This window comes from Colossoma macropomum, unplaced genomic scaffold, assembly GCF_904425465.1.
Source record: "Colossoma macropomum unplaced genomic scaffold, Colossoma_macropomum, whole genome shotgun sequence".
NCBI lineage: Eukaryota > Metazoa > Chordata > Actinopteri > Characiformes > Serrasalmidae > Colossoma > Colossoma macropomum.
The window spans coordinates 14418263-14432500 of NW_023494797.1; the positions used below are offsets into that span (position 1 = coordinate 14418263).

The 14238-nt window shown below is 39.2% G+C and overlaps 1 protein-coding gene across 2 annotated transcripts in view; it reads left to right on the plus strand.

Moving 5' to 3' along the window:
- The window catches only part of cgnl1 (cingulin-like 1), a 63392-nt gene that overhangs the window by 10166 nt on the left and 38988 nt on the right, over positions 1 to 14238 (plus strand). For both annotated transcript variants that reach the window (XM_036584377.1, XM_036584378.1), the window contains exons 4-8: positions 3094 to 3199; positions 4027 to 4128; positions 5100 to 5248; positions 6022 to 6163; positions 6642 to 6854. In XM_036584377.1, the coding sequence (XP_036440270.1) occupies positions 3094 to 3199; positions 4027 to 4128; positions 5100 to 5248; positions 6022 to 6163; positions 6642 to 6854 (712 nt within the window). The remainder of the gene's footprint in view (positions 1 to 3093; positions 3200 to 4026; positions 4129 to 5099; positions 5249 to 6021; positions 6164 to 6641; positions 6855 to 14238) is intronic.

Consider the following 14238-nt stretch of genomic DNA (forward strand, 5'->3'; position numbering starts at 1 on the left):
GATTCATTCACGTGACGTTACTGAGTAGGATGTGCGCATGAGGGTCATTTCAGGACGCCGGTTCGTTCACATTAATGACAGATTTGAATCATTTACCTAAACGAGTGTGAACCATCGTGTCAGAGAGGTCGGATTTGAGCAAAAATTCGGATTTGAGCACTGAGGCTTGTAATGTGAACGTAGCATTAAGCATTAAGATGTTTATGATGTTTGCGATAGTGTTCCGAATGACGAATGCAGGTGTAGATGATTGGAAAGTGATTGAGAACATGGACGTGAATGAGACGAGAGTATGCACACATAACCTGACATGAAACTGTTGATGCACACCCTGTTCACTCTGCTTCTCCACAAACTTTATACAGATGAGCTGGGCGGCAACCAGTCAGGTCATTGATATGTAGAGTGGAAGATTGATTGGTTGAAAAATAAAGAAATATATTCAAAACAATTTTTATAAGTCAAGAAAACTGGCAGTAACTTTTCCTCTGGGCAGATCAAGCTGTTTGTGCTTGGCCCCCAAAGTGGCCAAAAGCTGGCAAAGGAACTGACTCGGCTCTTTGTGACTTAAACAATGCACAGCTACTGCAGATTTTGAAAGTATACAATACTGTGGGAAAGTCTTAGGCATCTTAGCACATGATTTAAAACCAATTCAATAATAGCAATAAATGTGTTTTTTGTCATATCTTATTAGAATAAATTTAAACTATGAACATACAGTTAGGAGTAAAAAAAAATTTCCTATTTTTAAAAAAGTAGTTGATAGTTGAAGTTTGGTTCCAGATTTCTTCTCAAAGCTGCCAGATGTCAGATTGTTAGATTTCATCAGCGTACTTGATTTAACATAATGCAGTATTAAAAATTATTTAAGGAACCCACATTGTATGAATTATTGTTTTGTTATATTTGTTTTTATCACTATATTAGTGTTTTTCTGAGCAAATTAATACTTACTGCCCAGATAAATTGCTTTTTTATGCTAATTCTAAAACTAAAAATTGTGCACAGTACTGTATAAATAAAACATAAAATAATTCAAATTCACGAGCACATATTGGCCTTTCGGAATGGTAAACTTGTTTTTAAAGTTCAGTTCGTTTATTTATTTATTAACAGTTTCAGTTAAACCAGGGAAGCTGCAACCACTTTAGCACCCCAATTCCCACAACTCTGACTGAGAACAAAGAGAAATCAATATTCAGAATGCAGAACAGTGATTAGAGGGAGCTACTGTGATGAGACAGTTTATTATGTAATAACATCTTGTTAAATAAATAACTGTATCTACAGAATCTTCAGTTCCTGGTTTGTGTTGCAGTTTGCAGTACAAAACAGAAAAAAAGGTTTTGTCCATACTTTTCACATATTTTTTAGGTATTACTTTTTTGGAAAAATAATATTTTGTAGAGAGAAGTAAACAGTCTTGTATTCACTCGTGTTGGGCAGTGGAGTCCCTGTGAGATGACGTCATGAAACTGTCATTAAATATTTTGCTCACAGAGGTGTGTGTGTGTGTGTGTGTGTGTGTGTGTATGAGCTGGTTCTGTGCTGCAGGTTTCTGTCTCTTTACAGTAGAGAGAATGGAATGTAGATACGCAGCTTGATTTCTGCCTCTGTGACTGTAACCTGATGTTCTGTGCTTTTCCTCTGAAGCATTACTTCTCCGTTAGGGGAATGAAGGGGCAGCGTAAAGTTAGTTATGTCCAGAACAAACACATTCTCAGGCATGTGCTTGGCCACCGGTAGGCGGGGTAATTAGGGTGGGCAGGTCAGCGGGTGACACATCAAAGCCGTGCACGGTGCCCTCTCAGCTCAAGCTAAGAGCCAGACTGATTTTTTTCCCAGAAATGTCAACTATTAAACTCTGATCCACTTCACTTACACACACACATGCTTGTTTTTAATCTGTTGTCAGGTACATATATCAGATAGATAGATAGATAGAAAGAACTTAATTGATTTCGAAGGGAGATTGCAGTGTTACAGTAGCGAGACATATAATTGCACATAAATTTACATATATTAGGCAGAAATAAAAATAGAAATAAATAAAATAGACATAAGTTAAAATACGAGAGAGTAGGAATGAAATATATCTATTTGCATACTTACATAGCACATGTTATACAGATCATTGCTGTCTGGAGCAAAACATGCATCTCCAAAACATTAACCCTACAGGAGAAAAAACGTTCTTAACTTTTAATGTAAATTAATATAAAGATGTTCTATTCCAAGTGATTTCTTAGTGTTTCCGTTGGTCTGTTCATCAGCAAGTATTAACCCAACGTAAAGGATGATACATAAAAGTAAAAATTGACAAAAATTAAGATACTTTTTTTTTGGACAGCAATATGCATTATAATATGTAAGTGCTTATATGCAATATGTTTTTTTACATTTTAACTGGCTGGACTTTAGAGTAAATTCTTTCGCTGTGAATAATCCAATGCTTTATATTATTAAGTTTATATTATTAAAGTAAATGATTTGTCTCTACAAAAATAATCGTAACACTAATGAATCTTTACTTAATATTTCAATAGTGACTGTTTTGACAATTTTAAAGTGACAATTTTAGCTAATTTTGAGCAGAACTCTGACGAGTACATGACTAGCAAACACAGCTTTGAACAGCTGCACACAAATAAAATCATATTTTTATTAAAACACAAAAAGTTTACCTATTTGCAGAAACGGCCAAAATGACTTGGGGGGGGGGTCTTGTTCCGTTGGCTTACATTGTGTGTGTGTGTGTGCGTGTGTGTGCATATATATATATATATATATATATATATATATATATGAATTTTCTGAGCCTAATCCTAACCTTAACTTTCAAGATTATTTTGTTGTATTCTTAGTCCTATAGATTAGCCTTTTGCTTACAAACAAGTACACACACTGGAGGGCCCAGCATATTTTAAGCCAATGAATTCCAGAATGCCTCATATAAAACTGATTTAACCTCAAAGAAAAACTCTGAAAAATTACATTTGATCATTTATTTTTTAAAAGCTTCTTGTTATTGTTGTTTTTCACAAAATACTTAAAATTAGAGCCAGACTTGTGTCCATGTGTCTTTTGCAGAAGCAATGATAGCGACGACACCACCAAGAGGAAGGTCAACCTGGTGTTTGAAAAGATCCAGACGCTGAAGTCCCGGGCCGCGGGGAGCGTGCAGGCGGACAACAAAGTGAGCCGTTGTTGTGCTGTAGTAATTGGGCTCAGCAAAGAGCTAATACTGTGAGCTCCTTATCAAAAGGCCGTCCGCTCAGAGAGGCTTTGGGCTGCGGAGAGGAAAAGGCAGCCGCCTGTATTTACCCAGTCAGTGCTGTGCTCACGGCTAATGTTTAAACATGTGCGTGCTGATCGAGAAAGCACATGGGTACAAATGTTAACGCTCAGCACTCACTGCCAAAATCCCAGCCTCTTTTTCTTGCCAAGAAAAATGATCCTTGCTTCTTTTTTTTCTTTGCACATACTTGGCAAGGTGCAAAATGGAAAAAAAAAGCTTGGATTTGATCTCTTTGAAGTTAACGTGTAGGAAAACATTGGCCAAAATACATAAAACATGTCTACAGAATGCATAAAACATACATCACTCTAGTGTATAATAAGATTATGGGGGTCAAGATTTTGTGTGTTAGTGACAATATGTATGCAAGGGCTGCACGATATATTGTTTGTTAATTGTATCACGATATTGGCATTTCCAATTCTGGTGTAGCAGAAGGTTGCAATATGCAAATGAGCCTTCTAGGCAGTCGCAATGTTTTTACAGTGTGGTGAGCATCAGTTCCAGATGGGTCTTTTCAATTATTTTATGAATTATTTTGTTAAAAAAAATAGTTCGGGTTAATCTTAAATAATCTCACATTATTGATTCACAATTTCTAATATATGGCAAGATGTCTCACAATTGCAATATATAGCCATATAATCACAGTACTAATGCTTTTTTCTCATTTCGGTTCAGTGTTGGTCTGTACCAGCTAATCACATATAAACCTTCCCCTCCAGTCTCCAGACCTCGCGGCCCAGGCTAAAGCCCTGCAGGAGCAAAGAGCGGACCTGGAAAAAGAGGTTTCTCAACTTAAAAAGCAACTGGAGGAAGAAAGCAAGGTATTCCAGCATTGAAAATCTGAGGCATTCTGCAGATCAGTTATCAAATCCTGAGGCACATTCTTTAGAAATGTCCTGTAGATCATTAATGTTTTAATAGCATTTTGCTCAAAATACTTGATAACCTTGAATATCTCTGCTGAAAACTTCTGTACCTCATCAGCTTCACCTCAGACCTCCTGGGCTTTCTGTTTACCCCTGTGCATTAGCGTCCTCCCCGTCCACTGAAAATCCCCCTTCAGAGGGTATAATCATATTAAACAATTACTGGGTTTTGAAAGACAGGACCAAAAAAGCTACAGTTGCTCAGACAGACTAAATGGTCAGGTGAACAGAGGTGAAGAGGTCAGGGGAGGTTATGATTTTATAAAAACTACCGTTCAAAAGTTTGGAATCACTTACAATATAACACCAGAAGGAATTTAGATGTTTTATCCATTTATTTTAAGTTATGAGTAACAAATTATTAAATGACGAATGATAATGATATGATCATTTCTGTCGTAACAAGATTTTCCATATAACTAACATATATATATATATATATATCATCGTATCATTCATTCTATCAGTAAAGAGTCTTCTGTTCATATTTCTGGGCAGTACTTTCTGTGCAGGTTTATTTCATACAAAGGCTTATTATTCAGTAACTGCAGGGACTTCAGTGCAAACTAATGGAGCTATTCTTAGGTTATAGAAGTGTGTAATACGACTTGGGCTTGTTAAGGTGTTAAACTTATTGTTTAAATTCTTACAAAGCTGTGTACTAGCAGAATATTAGAATCATAGAATGTATGTACGTTCTTATAGAGAGCGACGTACACTTTAATCATATTACAGAGGTAGTTGAATGTGGTGTTAGGACTCTTGGTGTGCCAACAAACATTTGCAACAAAATATATTACTGAAAACAGTGATTCCAAAAAAATAGTGAAACAATCACTCGTGTAATGTTTTGTCTTTTCTAACAGAAGCAGAAGAGTCTGAGTGAAGCTCAGGAGAAGGCCGGTGCTGGACTGAAGAACGTGCAGAAGGAACTGGAGCTGAGTCAAGCTGAATGCAGCAAACTGAGGGACAAACTGGCCAAAACGGAGGCCGACCTGCGCACCACGCTGGAGGAGTAAGACACACTTGGATACGCTTTGGAAAAGCCCCTATGTAAACAAGACCAGATAATGACCCCTGGAAAGCACAAGTCAAATCAGAAGAGTTGTAATTGAGTAACCATGACAGGTTTCTGTAGCCACACAAACAGGAGCGTTTCTCCTCAGTGTTTTCTGTCTCTCTCTGCCATAATGGCCTGTCTGTTCAGCCGATTAGTTGAGTATTATTCCTCAGTGGAGCGTCTCGCAGGTGGCTTACCTGAGATTACGCCAGCAGGTGGGCAATAGTGCAGGTGTGAGTGCAGCAGAGACAGTTAATAGTTAATAGGCTGCAAGTACTCACTCAGTGGGCAGTCAGATATGATTCAGAGCGCAGGTGCACTGGCCGTGTGTGTGTGTGTGTGTGTGTGTGTGTGTGTTGTACAGTTTCAGAAAATACTCCTTACTGACTAAAGTGCTTTTTCCAAAAGTGCCATGTTTATTTTTCGTTTTTTAAAACTAAAAAAAAAAAATCTTTCTGGTTACTGAGGTTAAGTTTAGGTTTAGGTTTCAGATTAGAACTATTCTTATTACTATTAATAAGAATAAGTCTAATCTGAAACCTAATCCTCAACTTAGCCTGTGTGTGTGTGTGTGTGTGTGTGTGTCTTATTACACTATATAGTACAGTAATATCAGAAATATTACATAGATACATTAATAATAATAATATGATTATGATTATTAGCACATTACATAGAGATATTTATACATACATAATACCTATAATACGTGTGTTTGTGTATGGCAGGCTCTTCCAGGTGAAGATGGAGAGGGAGCAGTATCAGACGGAGATCAGGGACCTGCAGGACCAGCTTTCAGAAATGCATGACGAGTTGGACGGAGCCAAGCGGTCACAGTCGGACAGCGCAGAGAAGGAGTCCATGATGGAGGTGATCTACACACTACAGCGTGCAGACACTGTAATCGGGTCATGTTTAGTGTCTGAGGTTTGCTTGTTTAGTTTTATTCAGGAGTTACATGGCTAATGTTGCTAACGCGCAATGGAAGCTTATAAACCACCAGTTAGCATCGTGCAAACGTTTAGGTTGTTAAGTAATCATAGACTGGCTTATGGAGCTTCTGACACTGTATGACGCACTGTCAACTATAAACATGGACAAAAAAACAGACAGAATTTAGGCCTCGGAGTGGCGGCTAATGCTGCTTTTAGCTGTGTGACATACTTTTGTCCATGTTTTTTGATAACTGTATGTCATTCAGTGAAGCAGCAAATGTGAAATTCTTTGGAAATTCCCAATGCATATTTTATACTCCTGTGTCTGTTTATTCTCTTGGTCAGTGGTTTTGCAGATTATCATTGACCTTAGCTGTTGGAAATGGCAATAATCATGTTCTCCTCCTTCTCAGGACCTGATGCAGCTGAAACTGGATCTACAGGAGGTGCTGCTGGCTAAAGAGGAGCAGGAGGACGTGCTGAGGAGGCGCGAGAGGGAGCTGACTGCTCTGAAAGGAGCGCTGAAGGAGGAGGTGTCCACTCATGACCAGGAGGTGGACAAACTGAGGGAGCAGTACGAGAAAGAGCTGCGGAAACTACATGCGTCTGTGGAGGAGGCTAAACAGGTAACGTACAAATATCCTTTACTTTTTTCTCTCATTCTCTTTTTATTCACTCTCTCTCAGCCTCTCTTTTCTAGTATATCTCTCTATCTTTGCTTGCTCTCTTCTTGTCTCACTCTCTGTCTCTCTTCCCATACCTCTCTCTCTCTCTCACATTCTCTCTCTCTCTCTCTCTCTCTCTCTCTCTATTTGTTGTCACTCCTTATCTCTCTTGTCCTCTATCTCTCTGTCTTTCTTTCTTTGTTCTTACTCTGTCTCTCTCTTCCCGTATCTCTCACTCTCTCTTTCTTTACATGCTCTCACTCTCTGTCTCTCTCTCCTCTCTCTCTCTCTCTCTCTCTCTCTCTCTATTTGTTGTCCTCTTATCTCTCTATCCTGTATCTCTGTCTTTCTTTCTCTACTCTGTCTCTCTTCCGATCTCTCTCTCTCTTTCTTTACATGCTCTCATCTCTGTCTCTCTCTCTCTCTCTCTCTCTCTCTCTCTCCCATATGTCTGTCTGTCTATCTCTCTCTCTCACTCTTTATTTGTTCTTACTTTGTCTCTCTCTTCCCGTATCTCTCTCTCTCTCTCTCTCTCTTTCTCTTTTTGTGGTCACTCTCTGTCTCTCTCTTCCCATATCTATCTCTCTCTCTCTTTATTTGTTGTCGCTCTGTCTCTCTTCCCATATCTATCTATCTATCTATCTATCTATCTATCTATCTGTCTGTCTGTCTGTCTGTCTGTCTGTCTATCTGTCTATCTGTCTCCCTCTCTTTTTTGTTCTCACTCTCTGTCTATCTCTCTCTCTCTTTTTTTATTTGTTTTTACTCTGTCTCTCTCTTCCTGTATTTCTCTCTCTCTCTCTTTCTTTATTTGTTCTCACTCTCTGTCTCTCTGTATTTGACCTCGCTGACTCTCTCTTCCAGTTTGTCTTTTTTTAATTTGCTCTTTCTGTCTCTTCTTTTCTTGCTCTCTCTGTCTCTCTCTTCCTCCCTTTCTCTTTTTCACACACTCTTCCATTTGTTCTTTTTCTCTCATTGTCTTTCACTTTTCTTTATTTCTTTCACTCTTTTACTCCTTTCTTGCACAAACTTGTCATTCCCTTTTGTTGCTCTTTTTCTTTTTTCTTTATCTCACACGTGCCTCCTTTATTTCTTTCTCTGTTTTCACTACTCATTCTTTCTCTCATGCATTAGTTCTCTCTCTCTCTCTCTCTCTCTCTCTCTCTCTCTCTCTCTCTCTCTCTCTCTCTCACACTTTCACTCTTGCGCTCCTCTGTGAATGCCTCAGAGTGTTAATGGAGTGTCGACGGCTCCAGACGTCAGTGGGTCATATCTATGTAAACCAGCTCTGTGTGCATACAGCATGTCAGTAACATGGAGGAAAGGAAGTCTCACCTTCTCAGTGAGAAATTCATGCCGTCTCTTTTACAGTGCTTATGATTTCCTTTTGCTTCGTCTGCATGACAGACAGGAGAATCCCAGGAGGATTCAGCTGTGTGTCTGTGCATCAGCCTGTGTCATCATTCTTCATGGGAGCTCCTGTTTCCATGTTTGCAGTGACGGCAGATGCAGCGAGATAAAAGTGCTTTTGATGAATAAGTGATACTGAGAGTTTCTTAGAAGCAGTGAGGAAAGATAAAGCATCACGTTAGAAGAGATGATGGATAATTATAGCAAAAGTTGTTTTACGCTTGTGCGGTAAATATTGCAATATTTGAAAAATTACACATAGAATAAAAGTAGTCATTAATGCGGGTAAACTGTTACCAAGCAGAGCTCATTGTCGCTATAGCAATGAAAAAGATTTTTGAGATGCAATTTAAGGCAGTCTTTCAATATTTTGTTTGTTACATTGTAGTTACACTGCTATAGTTGTATGCAAAAGTTTGGGCGCCCCAGTCAAATTGCTTGTTTTGTTGATTTTTCTTTTTTAAGTAAATACAAGTTAACACCTCCTCTACAGAGAACACACTTCTCATAATTTAATGCACAATTTTTATTTATTTAATGAATTTAACATATTGAACAAAACATATGTTTTGCTTTTTTTCTAATATGTTAAAATCAGCAAATTAATAGAAATTGTGCCCTAAAATTAGCAGAAAAAAGCCATGTTTAAATGTGTTCTCTGTAGAGAACCTACTTAATTACTTATAGGACAACTTATTTTCACTTAAAATCATAAATTTGACATTTAAACTCAGGGGAATTAAAACTTTTGCATATGACTGTAGATCCTGCGATTGCAGGATACCTTTGAATATGTTGAAAACATATTAGTAATCCCTGGATGGGAAGGAAATAGATAAATAAATAAATAAATAGGCCTGAATTGATTTGGACCAGACTGACATCATAACGCTGAAGTAAACATCAATAAAACATCAGTGATTGGTTAGAGGCCCATTCACATATTGCACACCACAATGTCAGTATTGGACATGCTAATATTATGATAAAGATGAAAGAATGTTATATTCTGCAGCCTTAGATGAGACTGAAGTGGAGGGTATAGAGTGATGGGGAAGAAGTAGTGGTGGGAAAAGGTGAACAGCAACTGGTGGCAGCATGAAAGAGGAGCCAAACGAAGAGGGAAAAGAGAGCGAGAGGCAGGGGGTGATTTGTGTTGTGTCTGCTGGTGTAGAAACGTCCTGTTTGTGCAGGGCGGAGCTCCTTCATGTCCTGAATAGGGCTTTCCTCTCACTGTGTCCCCCCCCCAGGGCTGAGATCACTTCCTAGCCAGCAACAAAAGCACTTCCTGTCTGCAGGATGCAGTTGTTGTCTGATTTTAGCTCTGTGTTAGGAAGATAAAAACAATGACTGGCCGTAGGAAAGCTCTGGGCTTATTGTGATGGTTTTCAAAAGATTGCCTCATCATGGTTATTATTGCTGTTGTAATGCATTGAACACATTCACTAACCACTGCCAGATGATGATGATGAAGATGATGTTGATGGCCTTTGGAAAGTTTGGTTTGCATGATTTTATGTAATCAATTTTCATACAACCCTTTTCTGACCTATTGTTATCCTTTAGAATTTAATGATCTGCGTTTGTTACTGTGACTTTACGACTGATATATGTAAAAAACCTCTGTTCTGATAGGCTGCCGTGTATTATGCCTCATTCAAAAAGCTGGGCTGAAACACTGCTTATAATTTCAGCATGAATGGGCAGAGTTAAGCTGCTGTAGGCTAAATATGTAAATTACATCAAAACAGGCTGTTTTTACAGCTCAGTTTTATTATGTGAATGTTTATTATGTATAGAATGGCGAGTGAATGATAGACATTAAAACCTTACGTATTACATCAAACTCTTATTTCAAATAGTGAGGACGGTATGATTTCCCACGATAGGGGCCCCTTTAAGATGACTGAAACAATGCTATCGCATTAGATGACATTAGTAGAATGCAGCTGTAGTTGGCAACCTCAAGTTTGTTTTGTCTCATGTCTGGACTGCGACATATGCATTGTGACACCATAAGGGGCAGATTTACTAAAAGAAGCATTAACTGATGTGTCTACAGACACTTTGTGCCGATGGGGTGGCCACTTTATCACTTTATGTACTGAGAACTTTGATGCCAGTGAACACAGACGCAGCTTCTTAGCATGTCACCAGTGCCGTATAAACCCCTGTCTGACTCGCATGCTTTTGTATTAAATTTGTTCTCGCCATATAGGAGAAAAGTGTTTTTTTCAAGTTCTATTTGTGACTCGTTAGGCTGAAATGATGACTTATTTTCTTGAGATTTTAACTTGTGAAAACTCCTTTAAATGCAGATTAAATTAAGCAAATGGGAAAAAAGCACAACTGCTCCTCTGATCTTGTTATGGGCAAAAAAAAGGCCATAAGTAAATTGTGGTAGGCACTTTTTAATGCCAAAATAAGGTCTTAGTAAAGGTGCCTTTTAGTGTGTGAGAGGACGCATGGAGCGAGGGAGAGAGAAAAAGAATGGACGAGTAAGGCTCAGTGTGTATGTGTTGGGTGTTATTGAGCGGTTGCTCTCTGTGGCTCTGTTAGCATTGACTGGTCGGCCCCATGCAGAGAAGAATGCTGTAAAGTGGAGCACTAAATCACCCTCTCCGCTGCTTAATTGCAGTGGCAGGCCGTCACTAATCTAATGGGGCGCTGATGGGGAGAATCGCTGGCCAGGGCCTTTCTCTTTTTCATTATTTCTCTTTTTCTTTCTCTCTCTCTCTCTCTCTCTCTCTCTCTCTCTCTCTCTCTCTCGTAATTGTGCGAGGATGGCACCAGTGCAATAAGTGGGTCAGTATGTTGACAAAGGACTGAAAGATAAGTGAACTACACTTTAAAAATAAAGGCATTGGGAAAGGGTTCTTTGGACAGTGCCCTGGACGTTTCGTCCCCTAAATAAACCTTACAATGGGTGGTTCTTTAGAGAACCCTTTTTAATAAACAAGATGTTTGAGAACCTCCACATAAGAACCCTTAAATTGGTATAGGGGAAACTTTATGGGAAAGTTCTTTTTAACCTATAAAAGGTTCTTCACACATATACATCCTCTTCTTCAAACAGGGTTCTTTAGGAAAGCAAAAGTGGTTCTTCTATGGAATCGCTCATAAAACCTTTTGTGCCTAAGTATATGAAGGGGCAGCACCATCATAGATACAGCACATTCATCACTGTGCATAACTGCTGAGTGTATAACGCTCAGTTTTGAAAGATGAGTTGATTGACATTTCTTCTTTTAGTTGTCTGTGTATGTCTAAAAAGTCAGATTAAAGACACACTTTCATCAGTATTTTTACCCTGGAATATTTTTTGCAAATCCGAGAAAAGCCAAGAAATATGAGTGAAGAGAGAAGAGTTAAAGTTGGGCAGCAGTGAGTAAAACACTGGCTGTGTCTCATTGTGGTTATAGAGTGCTGCTCAAAACCCTGCCAGCATAGAGCAAACCCACTGCCCCCCCCTCAGCAGGGGATCCTCATTCTCAATGCTGAGGGGTCCCCATTAAAGCAAGGGCTTTGCTAACACTCACATTTACACAACTGTCCTCTTAGCCATAATAACCAACCAAGACATGTTGAGTGTCTGAAGGTGGTTTGTTTCTTTAGTTCTGTACCGGAGCTACAAGGCTAATGCAGCTAGTAATGGAGGCTAGCGATTGGGTTAGCATTTTGCGTGGCTGAATCATCAGAAGTGGCTGAAACCATGTTAAGTTGCTGAGTAAACACAAATAGACTTGCTTATGTGGTTTCTGACACACTGTGGCTATAAAAATGGATAAAAGTATGTTGCACAGTTAAAAACAGCAGTAGTGGCCATCTTGAAGTGCTTTTTGCACTTGAACTATGAGGCTAATGTGGCAAACAAGTAATGGAAGCTTATCTGCAAACAGTACCACCACGTTTACTTCAGCCTATGTCAAGTTGTTAAGCTATGCGTATGGTTTCTGAAACATACAGTGTATGACGTACTGGCAAAAGTCAAGATGGCTGCTACTATTGTTTTTAGCTGTGCAACATCCACTGATAGCATGAGGATAGTGGACCACTGTTGGCCCACTGATGACAAAGCTGGTGGTCCACTGGCGTTTTGCTCAGCGTTTTCCGGGTGGCCCACCGGGGGTTAAGTTATCGTCGCTCATTTTCCACCCACAGTCCAATTTACTTATTTTTCCTTCCTTCCTTTCTTTAGTTATACTAAAGAAAGGATTAGTTAGTAAATGATTAGTTAGTAAAGGATTAGTTAGTAAATTAGTTTAGTAAACAATTTTAATCCCGCACAGTGTCAGCAACAACATTTTCAATAAAATCATTTGTCAATATTTTTTACTTTCTCAGTTGTTTGTAATACTTGTCCTATTTATTTGCTAAAATAAAAGGCTCTGTGCATTTAGAATTAGTTTGGGGGAGATAAAGTAGTTAGAGCTTGTATGCAGGGCAGTAATCTGGGTGGTCCGAAGGTGGACCAGCAGTGGCAAACTGCTGCGGGGTGCTGACCTTATCAAGCCAGTGGACCGATATATGCTTGCTACATGGATTTTTATAGCCAGTATGTCGTGTAGTATCATAGAATCGCATAAGCGAGTCAGTTTGTGTAATGAGCAAATGTGTAATGATTTCGGTGCGCAGTGTGTACAGTGCTAACGTAGCTGCTACAAACTTCCAAATACTTGTTAGCTATATTAACCTTATAGCTCCAGTGCAAAACTAAAGAACCAAATTTGGGACATTGAGCATATCTCAGCTTCTCAACATTTATGGTAAGAAGAAAATTGTGTACATTTTTGCCTGAACCCTTCCATTATAGTGTACAGAGCACTAGTGTAGGATCAGCAGCAGTGAGCACTGTTGTCCTCGCTGTTCCCCTGGGAGGGTAGATGATGTGAGAGCGGCCCGGTGCTGTGTTAGCTGCGGGCCTGTGTTTTTGTGTGGTTTCCGGAGCTGAGGCTGAGGTGACTCGGCTGTTTGGGAAATGGAGAGTCCCACAGGACGCCGTGTGTTTCCTCAGCTGATGATAGCAGCACTCTTCTGGGCTGTTCTGGACTGTTCCATGAGGCAGTGATTTCAGGAGGGGGTTGAAAGGAATGAGGAGAGAGGGGAAGAAAACAGTTGGAGCAAGAAAAGGAGAGATAGAAGAAAGGAGGAAGAGGAAAAGTTGAGGTGGACGGCATCTTGTGAGGTGGAGCTTAGCTAGAGTCCAGTGATCTGATATTCCATCTGCTTCCTGGCCTGAAGCTCTTCCCCGTATCAATAGTTTAAAATACTTGCTGCAGCCAGGTTAATTTTATTATTGCTGTGTGCTGACTGAGCCTTATATCCTGCTTGATGTATTTGTGTCTATATATGGGTCATTCTCCAGTTGGACTGGGAATTCAGGTGGATACATTTTTTAAAAAATCAATTTCTTTCATCCCAAAACTAAATCTCAATATGTCCATTAACATCTGCTATTATCATATATGCAAAAAGGAGAGCTTATTTCCAAACATATTTTACAGTCACTGGTGTTATATGAATATGGTGCATCACCAGTGACTGTGACTCCAGTGACATTCTGGTTAAAATTAAGGATTTGGTAAATTGGCTGACTCATTGGCGTTCAGGTGACCTTGTGCCGCCAGGTCACCTGACCTGCATTTAAAATCAGTAATAAAAATGATATACAGCATTATTTTGACGATTTTAATTATCCAGCCATTAAAGCACACGACACCGGTGACACATAGAAGTTATGTGCTGCCTGATAAACAAAATTATTAATAAATTAATGAAAAATAATGAGCAAGTGGGACTCGCCTTCTCATGCCTTGAGATGCTTCCTCTCTGATGAGCCTCGACCCAAAGAAGCAATTTAATAGAGCTGAAAATACTGTTAAAATGTAATATAAGAGTCCTGATAACACCAGTGACCAAAATCTCTGTGACAAAT